Here is an 11,042-nt window from a genome sequence, read left to right as displayed (position 1 = left end):
CTGCATGGCTAAAGCTAGCAGAAATGTTTCTGGACAGAAGAGCCGCTCCGTCCAAACTGGGATGAATGCCATCTCTGCGCATGAGGCTGGGCTTTCCCCAAAACATGCTCCAGTTATCCACGAAGCTAACGCCATTTTCTGGGCACCATTTAGCTAACCAGCGGCTAAAAGATGAAAAGCGGCTGTACATTTCATCACTGACTACGTTTGGGAGAGGACCAGAGAAAACTACTGTCTGACACAGATTTAGCCAGTTCACACACCGATTCTACGTTTAATTTAAGAATCTCTGATTGTCTTTGTCGGGCGGAACCTCGCCTTACTCTGGGCTAACATTGGGAGGTTTCCTTCGATGTCACCAACTCTGGCTCCGGGGTAACATCTAACTGTAGCTCCCTTGAGCTTTACGTGTCTGACCTTGGAGGAGCCGATGACCAGGGTTTTCGGTTCAGTTGGTGCGTTATTGTAATTCTATGTGTTATTTCGACTTGTGCTTGGAAACAGAGTTAGAAACATTGCTTTCTGTTCTGAATGGCGATCATCTATAACCTCTCGTTTCTTTTTCAGTAGATGTTGCATCCAACAAATGTTAAAATGGGCCTTTTGTGGTTGGCCTGCAGGGTTCCATGGAGCAGCTGGAGCCAGAGGAGGAGTTCCTGAGATTTTCCCGGAATGGAGATCTGCCTGGAGTTCAGAGGCTTCTCGTGTCCCAGATTAACGAAGAGAGGCAGATCGACATCAACTGTAAAGGTATGTGAAATACACTTGAGACTGCTGCTGTAACACCATCCTTGTGAGATCCATCATTGTGTGTTGTCTTCTCAGGTAAAAGTAAGTCTAACCTAGGATGGACGCCTCTTCACTTGGCCTGCTATTTTGGTCACAAAGAAGTTGTGAAGGAACTACTTAAGGTAGAAGTTGTTTCATTCATTAACAGATACAGATTGGATGTATTGCAAAGATAGCATAAGTGCTATTCCTTCTGCAGGCAGGTGCAGATGTTAACTTGCCCAATAATATTGGAGACACCCCTCTGCATAAAGCTGCCTTCACAGGAAGAAAGGTATCTTTTACACAAATGTCAAAAATGCACTCTCTTCATCTTTGATTATGCACACTTTTTTATCCATTCAACCAAACGATAATGTATGAATCAGGAGATTGTCATGCTGCTGCTGCACTATGATGCATGTGCTACTGTCATCAATGGGACAGCACAAGTTCCCAAAGATGTCACTCAGAATGCTGAGATCAGAGGCATGTTGGAAGGTGAGATAGAAGTCATTTCCTATTTGAAGATGTTCCAGACGATTCTCGTGTTAGCTCCGTCAACATTTGCTGATGCACGTTCATTTTTATCATTGACATATTTAATGTCTTCTCCTGAAATCTCACTGTATCCTGGATGCTCAGCTGCTGAGAGGACAGAGGAGAGGAAACTGGAGGAGAAGCTTCTGGAAGCAGCTCGTGAAGGAGATCTGTCCACATTAAGTCAGCTGGTAAGAGTCAACGTTAGATATCTGATCGCATTTCTCCCACCAGAGACAAAAACCTGAGCTCTTTTGTTTCTGTAAATGTTTTGTTCCAACTTTAGTCAACAGACATGAATGGCGAGATCTGTTGGATGAATGAAGAGTCGTTTTTTTAAACTTAAACTTACTGTACTGTCAGTAGGGGTGTCAAATTATCACGTTAATTACAATTAACTAATTACAGACATTTTAGCGGGTTGTGTTTTGTTAATTGCATTTTTGTGTCATATGGTTTCTTCCTCGTTATCATCACTAGGGTTGGGCACCGATTGGGTTTTATTCTGTTCCGGTGTCAAAGCGGTTCTTTGACTTAAGTTTCGGTTCCTATTCAGAACCAATTTCAGTTCTTCAGTAATAAAAAATAATGCCTACATCTTACCAAACCAACACATTTTCATTCCCAAGTCGTCACATATTGACGCATGGTTCAGACCTCCACGTCAAAAATTGATGTTTTGGTTGGGGCTGTGAGCTTAAACGCATTAACGCATGTGATTAATCAAAAAGAATTCATGTGTTAATATTTATTAACGCAAGTTAATAACACATTACTAAGAAACAGTCTATCGCTTTGCCTCGGTGGTTCAGGCGTCCATGGCGTGCGTAGAATCACTTCGTCAGGTATTATCCCACTTATGGGATGGTCGCTTGATAAATTGAAACATTTCAGACAATAAAAATGAAAGAAAAATGTTCTCTGTGGCCTGTTTTTGTTTTTAAGATTGCTTGTGGGATAATTAGCATTTTTTAATTGTTTTTTTTGTTTGTTTGTTGTTATTAGAAAATAAAAATTGAAAAAAAAGAAAGAGCCACATATTGTCATATAAAATGGACCTGGTTAAACATTGTGATTGATCAAATTAATCACAACACAAAAGTGTGATTAATCTGATTCATTGTTTAATCGATTGACAGCACTAATTAAAAATAAACCATCTAAATGTGTGAATTCATATTGAGACTATTCACAGATAATAAGTGGTGAGCAAATACTGTGACAAAAAAAGAACAATATCGTGATTAATTTTTTTCCAAGTTTGCGATTAAGTAGTTAAACATTTTTAATCGATTCCCGGCCCTAGTTTTGGGTGTCGTTGTTTTTTGATGTGCTGGCTGTTCTTATTAAATTAGAGCTCCACATCCTCCAAGCCGCAAACCGGTGGCCCTCCACTCTTTACGCGCGCAGTGAATTCACTGCTCGCTGCCTGTCAAACGTGATCCTAGCTGAACGCCGCAGCTGCCTGTGGATGTCTGTCACTAGCTGTGTTTCCATGTGCAAAATGTCCTTGATCGATCAGATCAAGGATCAGATTAGAATAGAACTCTGCACATGGACCCTGAAAAACTTTATCAGATGGTAACAAACGTTTCCATGCGCCACACAGTTGATCTACATAAATCATGTTGACATGCGCAGAACTGTCTGAAATACTGGAAATAGTCGTAGAAGAAGAAATAATGAGTTCTGTTGTAAACAAACAAAGATCATGTATAGAGCGAGATGATACTCTTAATGTGATTTTATTATTATTAATAATCTTTTTAAGAGCCTGTTCCTCATAATTTTCTAAATCCATGTGTGAAATGTGCCGTCACGTAAATATGTGGGAATAAGATCAGTCTTTATTCTGTTTGGATATGATTGGAAACATGAATTTATGTGATTTTTACACGGTTTCTCAGGACTGTTCGGTGCACGGAGCAGCATTTCGGCATTCAAAAGCTGCATCCGCCGGCTCATACCGTCCTGAAGCCGCTCGGAGAGACAGTTCTCCCGGGAGACGTGGTTCTCCTGAATCTCTCGTGCAGATCAGCCGGACGGACTGCGGTCCGAACAAGTTCTCACACATGAAAGCTGTGAATCGGCTTTTCTACTCAAAGAAAAGAGTTCGCTCGCGGAGAGCAGCTGATCGGTTCTGTTGGTGCTCCAAAGACTGCTGTACCCTCTATGAATGAGGTAAAATCCAGCACAGTAATGACACACGATTGGAATGTGTGTTTACATGCAGCTTGAACGGATCAATAATCGGTATTACCCACCTGTCTATACCGGACAGAAATTTGGATCTGAAAGAGTCTGATTGGGTCAGAGTATTCTGACTGGCGTGTTTACATGACACATTTCTGATCCGATCAGGCGTTTATTTATTGCTAGTGTCACACTTCCAATGAATGGAAGATACATATAACGTTGATAGATCAGGATTATTCATTGTGAGGAGTTCTATAAAAAAAAAAAATGAAATCCTTCAAAGATTTTCTCGTTACCGGGGCTTGTATCTCATTAGGGGGTGTGTCTGGATAGCAGCCGCTTCCACTGTATTTCTGTGTCTTTGTGACTGAGTTTGAAGGCTGTTCCACATTAACCTGAGAGGGGGGTAAAAATAGGGGAACTTTTTTAACATTATCTTGATGAAACTAAGAAAAACATCTCAGTTCAGGAGACCCGAGCAGGCTGCTCCTGCTCCCTGCAGCGACTGTCTGTCTGCCGGTGTATTGAGCGAGCTCTGCTGTGGTCCTGGACCGCCGTGCTGTGACAGGACAAAAACACTCATATTGGATTAGCATTTTACCCGCTGATTGGGTCACTGAAAACATCACGTTAACAAAGCTGAGTTCCTGATTGACTGATGGAACACAGCGACCTGTAAAACTTCTTTGATCTGCTGTGAAATGACTGTGTGCTCTCATGCTCGCCTCGTCAGCAGTCTTTTATGCTCCCGCCCACTATTGCAGGAAAGGCAGAAGGATTGACTAGAACTTCAACGCACTGAACAGAGTAGGAGTGATTGAGATGTAGTCAGATAAATAGACTTTCACTGAAATGCGGAACCGTTTGCAGCAGTTTCTTTCAGTAGAACCGCTTAAATCAAGACGGTTTCTACTTGGAACCGAACTTCAGTGCCCAACCCTACTCATACCATTTTCATTTAATGTCGCGTTGTCATGGTAACAGCTTCAGCATCATGATGTGTGCGCCGTAGTCTTTTCGTAACATTAAAAGTGCGAGAGAAACTTCCACTGCAGGCGTTCACGTCCTGCGTCTGCGGACTGACCTCTGCGTCGCTGCGAATCCGTTTCATTTGGTTCAAATTTTGACAGATGCCGCAGCTGATCGTCATCACTTTCTGTGAAGTTGGGGCTATTCACGACTTAAACCGGAAACCACGCGAGCGAATTTAAAGTGCATCCGTTTTTTTTTTCAAAATAAACTGAACTTTCCGCTGAACTTGCCGGTTTCATCGTGTCGTAAACATTACGTAATTTTCGTGTTACTCAAAGTGTGTTGCAGCGCAGCGTTGTCAGTCATAACCATGGACAACGAGAAGCTGATCATAGAGATCCAGCACTACTCTGTCTGGGCTGAGCTTTCACAGGCTGTGGCTGGAGCAGCAGCCGGTGTAAGCCTTCGGCTGTAGCTAGTCCACTCCCAAAACGCAATGGAGCCGTGGTGATAGCGGTGTAAGCCCGGGGTTAGCCTTCATTTTTGTCAAGATGATGAAGTATAACTATATTAAAAATTATAATAATAAACAAAGTCCAAAGTCTAAATAGTTCTATTCTTGTTTAATTTCTTCCTTCTTCAGTACTCTTTATTTCTTTTCTGCTTTATCCCAGTCTTTGAAATGGTCAAATTCACCCAAACAGGTTAAACTATAATCACTCTCAGGTCTTTCTACATACTGTTGTGGTGAACTGTAAAATAAAGTATATCAACATTTGAATTATGATATTAATAAGAATTTATTGCTTAATATTTTTGGATTCTTCAGAAAAGTGTTCCTACTGTTCTTTAACGTGGTAAATTAGAGCAATAATGTTTTCTTTTTGTTTTGTTTTTACTTCGTTAGTTATTCAAGATTGAAAAAACTAACCCCCTCAGTGGTGTCAAAGTAAAGATCAGAAGTATTTTATAATAATAAAAAAACATAATAAACCCACCTTTGTAGTTTTATTTTGATGCAGTCACGTTTCAGTGCAGTCTGCATTGAAATGTGATACAGTTTATTGTAATTATTCACATCTATCTTCAAAAAGATGAAAACTGTCTTTCAAAGATTGATCATTCTATAGTCTCGTGTGTTTGTTGTACAATTGTTTAAAGCAACAAATGAATAACATATCTGTTTGCAGTCTGTTATAAACAGCTGAAACATGTCCCCACCGTCTTTCAGTGATGAAACAGTTCACTGCTCATCCATTCAACCTCTCTGGGAAGCACTTTCCATACTTACCTAATTAAGTTGTGTGAATTAAACTAATTAGATGTGAGATCTTCAGTAGATGTGTCTCTGGGTGTAGGAGAGCTTTCTATCTGTAGTTCTCAAGTTTTTTTTATATGAGCATAGGAGTCATCTCTTTGCCTTGGTACTTGTGCGCCATATTTTTTTAAGTAAACAGCTCTGAAGTTGTATTTTTTGAGTGACACTTGTATAAACGCTGTTTCTGAAGAAGAAAAGAGAAACGGTGAAAGCCCTTTCTTTTGCAGCTCTTGTGTGAGGAATCAAAGAGTCAAGCTAAATGTCTCCGTAGAATAATAAAGAAGTGCTGGACACATGGGGCCACATATCTCCACTGTTCTGTCCTGTGTGCTCACTGTAGCTCACCAAGAGAAAGCCCTCAGATATCAACTGCACCGATCTCCTGGGAAACACTCCACTGCACTGCGCGGCTTATCGAGGCCAGAGGCAGTGTGCCCTGAAGCTGCTGAAGAGTGGAGCCAGCCCCTACTCAAAGAACAAGAACGGTGAGACGTGTCAGCCGTGGCTGACTGCCTTGGATGAGAGCTGATATTCAATAGTTTTCCTGTCGGAATTGATTTGAATGATGCTTCCTTTATCCCTAAAGGGAAATTACATCCGTGCTGTATAAATTATTGAAGATGAGCACCAGAATAAATAAACTGAAATAAAAGAAGAAATGTACAAACTGTTACAGCCGTCCAGTTCACCCCCCTCCTTCACTGCTATGCCTTTGTCTACAGTCTTGTCTGTTTGTTTGTGTTTGCACAATCAGGACAGCTGGAAGTTCTTTCATTTCTGTAGGAATGTTGGTAACCTCTACAGGTTTTACCTTTTGTGACCATTCTAAGTTAGAGAAGCTCTTTTCTTCACGTGGGTGCGCTCTGAACCCCAGAAGTTTACATTTAAATGTAAGTAAGCAATTTTAGTGGTAGAAAAGATTATCTCTTGGCCCGCCAAGTCGTGGCTGCAGAAGCTGTGGCGTGTTTAGTTAAAACCCGTTACCCGTTTCCCATTGATTTTGTGTTCCAAAACTCTACGACTGTAGTATTCTTTTGGTCTCCAGGTGGCGCTGTTAGCACTTTCTATGCCTGTTGCTGTGGGTGACACAATCCACAAGTGAGTGGCAGTGGACTCCAAGTTTGCTCTTTTTATTGGTAGAAAGTTTGTTTGAGCTTGCTCTCGTTTTTAATTAAAAATGACCAGTGAGGCTTTCCTGTTAAAGGTTTCACAGACTAATGTTATTTACTTTTTATTCTTAGTGATGAGTGTTACCTTAATAAATACAGAATAAAAATAAATGAATTAAATAATATATTCTGTATTTCCCCTTTTTATTTCATGAAATACAAAAAAAATATTGTATTCGTCCCCTAGACCGGGCTCCCATTTCGAATTTGTCCCTCTGAGTGAAAAGGTTTGGGTACCCATTATTTAGAAACTCTGATGCAGAGACAGGAAGCAGAGCTGGAGGTATCAGAGATGAAGATGTTGAGGTTCTCTTTGGGAGTGACCAGGATGGATCAGGAATGAATCCATCAGAGGATCAGATCATGGTAGATGTTCTGGAGATCAGGGAAGCAGATGGAGATGTTTGGACAGGATGAGAGGAGGAACAGTGATGATGATGGTGAAAGGATGATGAGGATGGAGAAACCAGGAAAGAGTTCTGGAGGAAGACCACAGAGGAGGTTCATGGATGTAGAGACATGTAGGTGGCTGGTGTGAGTGAGGAGGATGAAAAGGTGATGGTTGGATAAAGGTACTGTATATTAGGGCCGTGTTAATAAAATCGAATAATCGATTTGAATTGATTTAAACTTAACAGATCAATAATCGAATCATAAAAATAGAGATTGATTTAGGATATAAAGCCTATATAAAGTCTTCTAGCATGATGCTAACATTTAATGGAATTTCCCATAGGACAGCTAATGCTAACGCTCAGTCAACCCAAACATACATTCTGACTAAATGAACATCTTTATAAACTCAAAGACATGAATTTTACAAACTCTTTTAAGGAAATATTTGTTTAAAAGTAACCATTTGTGATCTAAAACATATTTTTTCCTCACACTGTCTTCTTCTGGAATAAGCTGTAATGCTACAGCACAATCTCCACCTAGTGGTCAAACTGAAACGTCCTCCAGGAGAAGCAGAACAATGTTTCCAATGTTAATGATCTGAACATTTTAGTTAGAACTTCTCCTTCAGAGAATCCATGTAACACTGGATGATATTAACAATCTCATTATTTCACTGATACATTTACAGTATGTGAACTGGATCAGATTAATATAAATATATTCAAATCATATACTAGATTATTAATGTATTTCTAAACAAATGAGTCTAAATCTGTAAACTCAAAATTAAATTGAATTGAAGAATCGAAAGAATTAAAAAAAAATCGGAATCGATTCAGGTTCTTGTGAATCGAATGGAATAGTTTCTGGAAATGATTATCGATACCCAACCATAATGTATATGTTTCACTGTGGTTCCCTAAAGCAGGAAGCCAACAAACCAAGAGGTTCCCATTTCTCCAATCCTTAAGGTGCATTCACACCGAACACGATTTGCACAACAAATTCAAAAACTAAAAGTAGAAAAAAACTAAAACTAAAAGTAGCAGCCTCTGCACCTCGCAGCGTCTCTCTCTCTCTCTGCCGGCATATCCAGTAAGTGAGCTCCGCCGCAGGAGAGAAAGCCGGCAATCTATCCGGAGTGTATAACGTCTTCACCCCAAAGTAGCCAGATGAGCTCTGCAAACCTGTGGCTTCAGGTTAAGGAAAAAGATGAAAGTTCTGGACAAAAACCCTCGCTTTGGATTAGTATTCTACCTGCTGATCGAGTCACTTAAAACGTCACATGCCCAAAGCTCAGTTCCTGATTGGTAGACTTGTCAAACTTCAGATATTTAAATATTGGCTGTGCCCCCAAATTCGCGCCTGTCACTCAAATCGCGCAGCCGGCGGTGCCGCACCAATTGCGTTTGGTGTGAATGCACCTTTTGGCTGCAGATTAGAGAGTAATCCACCAGGATTTTGATAAAAACAGGTGAACAGAATGTGGATTACTGAAACCTGGATAAGACGATGAACACACTGTTCCTAACAATCCTGCTGTGTCTAGGTCAGCTTTCCATTGGATTTGTCAGTAAGGTTTCCATCTGATCTGTGAGGCCGACTCTAAATGGTTTAACGTTGTGTAAACGGTTTTCTTTGTAGACCTGGTTTTGTGTTGGGTCTGTTTAGGCAAGATCTCATGTCTAACTTTAATGTCTCAAAACATGAACGACATTGTCATTTATTTGTCTGTTGGCTGATTGTAACAAGTATTTAAACATCTTTTAAAGGTTACTTTCCCTCATTCTTTACAAAAACAGCCTGTTCTGTGTAAATGCTCCCTCTCAGGTCAGACAGCGCTGGACTTGGCCAGTGGAACAGCAATGCAACAGTTTCTGGAAGCCAACATTCATCGGGTGAATATCATCTTAACCCTTTAACTGGAGATCCAGAGTTTATGTTCTGTGATTTATTGTAACTGGAGAAAGGCAGATGCTGCTTTTCTCCTTCAGAATCTGCTGGAATTATTGAGTTAACAGTTGAAAAGTTACAGTATCCTAAAGATTTTGTGCCTAAGTATCACTGAAGATGCCTCAGGTCTTAAAGGGTTATAATTAAAGAGGCCCATCCTCTTTGATTTGATTTCTGTTGTGGATTATGTTTCTTACCTTTGTGCTTTGCAGGGTTCAACTCGTCATGTCAAGAAGTTTGAGGGTCTCATCTGGAAGGTGAAGCAAATTCCTTTATTTTTGTTACTCATCTTAGATCAGGGGTGTCAAACTCAATCGCACAAGGGTCCGAAATAAAAAAACACACTTTAGGTTGCCGGCTGAACAGGATAAACATTTATTAAACACTAAAACTAAATTTTTAAAACTTTAAAACTGTAACTTTTGAACATAATTATGAACTAGATATGTACCTGCAATAATGCTAGTGTGAATGCTGTAAGCTAAATTTGGTCGCTGAAGATGCTGAAATTGATAGCTGAAAATGCTGAAGCTGATAGCCGGCTAAAATATTAGCTAAATGCTAAATTAGCCTAAAAACAAAAAAAAAAGAAAAAACTTAAGTTAGTCAAAACAGCTGGCATGTTTTAAAGGGAGGCTCAAGACCTACCTTTTTAATCTGGCTTTAAGTTAAAATTTAGAAACCTATTTTATATTTGTTCTATGCTCTCTTTTTACCTAATTAATATTTATTTACTTTTACTGATTTATGTCTGTTTTATTTATTTATTTGTCTGGTTATTTATTTCTGTTTTTATTTATTTACTTTTAATCTATTTTACTCCTTTTACATTTTAACTGCAGTGTTTTCCACTGAGGGATCCTCCACATCAGTGACTGACCCTTCTCAGTTAACGTCTCGCTGCAGTGGGATCTCCTGGGTCTGGCTCTTCGCTTAGATCTGGGGGGTTCTGTGGTAGCGTATTCTGTGAACTTGATTGGGGGGTCACTGATGTGGACAGGTCCCTAAAATAATGTTCCTCATTTCAGTACAAAGCCAGATTTCTACTGTCCATCATTTTAGTAATTATTTATTTATTTTCTTCCCTACCAAGATGTGGCAACATGTCGACGTGTGTTTGTGTTTGTCCGTGTGTGTTTGGAGGGGTGGGGGTTGACTCTTGGTAGCTCCAAAAGACTTCCTGTAAACTCCAAATACTCCAATATTTCCACATAAACAACAGCCCACTGCCCCAACCGTAAACGACTGAGCGGTCATGCACCGAATACGGAAGTAGGTCGTGCATATAGCCCTTTTAATTCAGTTTTGTTTATTCGTGAACTAGGTCTGGGCGATGCTCAACATTTGGGTATTGATTCGATCCGATATCGGCAAAAATCAATAACATTATCGATATTTTTTGTAAATGCTGTGAATGTGACATGAACCTCAAAATTTCTATTATTTTTAATTGCTCTAAATACACTGCTCACCAAAATTAAAGGAACGCTTTTTTATTGGGCCTGGCATGAATTGAATTAAACCTGTCTGATAATTTTCTGGTTGGTTAATCAGCTGAGGGCCTCGTTAATCAATTTCAGCTGTATTGGTGTTCATGGAATTAACAACAGATGTACTTCAGTGGCAACAATTAGAAAAGCCTCCAAACAGGACTGGTGTTACATGTGGAGGTCATTTCAAGTTTCTCCATCTTGATCTTTTTTGGCTGGTTTTCCACTCGTGCTGAT

At 39.9% G+C, this 11,042-nt stretch overlaps 1 protein-coding gene across 1 annotated transcript in view; it reads left to right on the top strand.

The window, feature by feature from the left end:
- The window catches only part of osbpl1a (oxysterol binding protein-like 1A), a gene marked incomplete in the record, with an annotated part of 68,128 nt that overhangs the window by 9,906 nt on the left and 47,180 nt on the right, over positions 1-11,042 (top strand). The window contains 8 exon segments of the mRNA XM_024258891.2: positions 621-750; positions 826-911; positions 989-1,063; positions 1,158-1,269; positions 1,414-1,499; positions 6,135-6,279; positions 9,193-9,260; positions 9,528-9,572. Coding sequence (XP_024114659.1) covers positions 621-750; positions 826-911; positions 989-1,063; positions 1,158-1,269; positions 1,414-1,499; positions 6,135-6,279; positions 9,193-9,260; positions 9,528-9,572 — 747 coding nt within the window.

Source organism: Oryzias melastigma, linkage group LG4, assembly GCF_002922805.2.
Source record: "Oryzias melastigma strain HK-1 linkage group LG4, ASM292280v2, whole genome shotgun sequence".
Taxonomy (NCBI): domain Eukaryota; kingdom Metazoa; phylum Chordata; class Actinopteri; order Beloniformes; family Adrianichthyidae; genus Oryzias; species Oryzias melastigma.
This window is presented reverse-complemented; position numbering and strand designations above follow the sequence as displayed.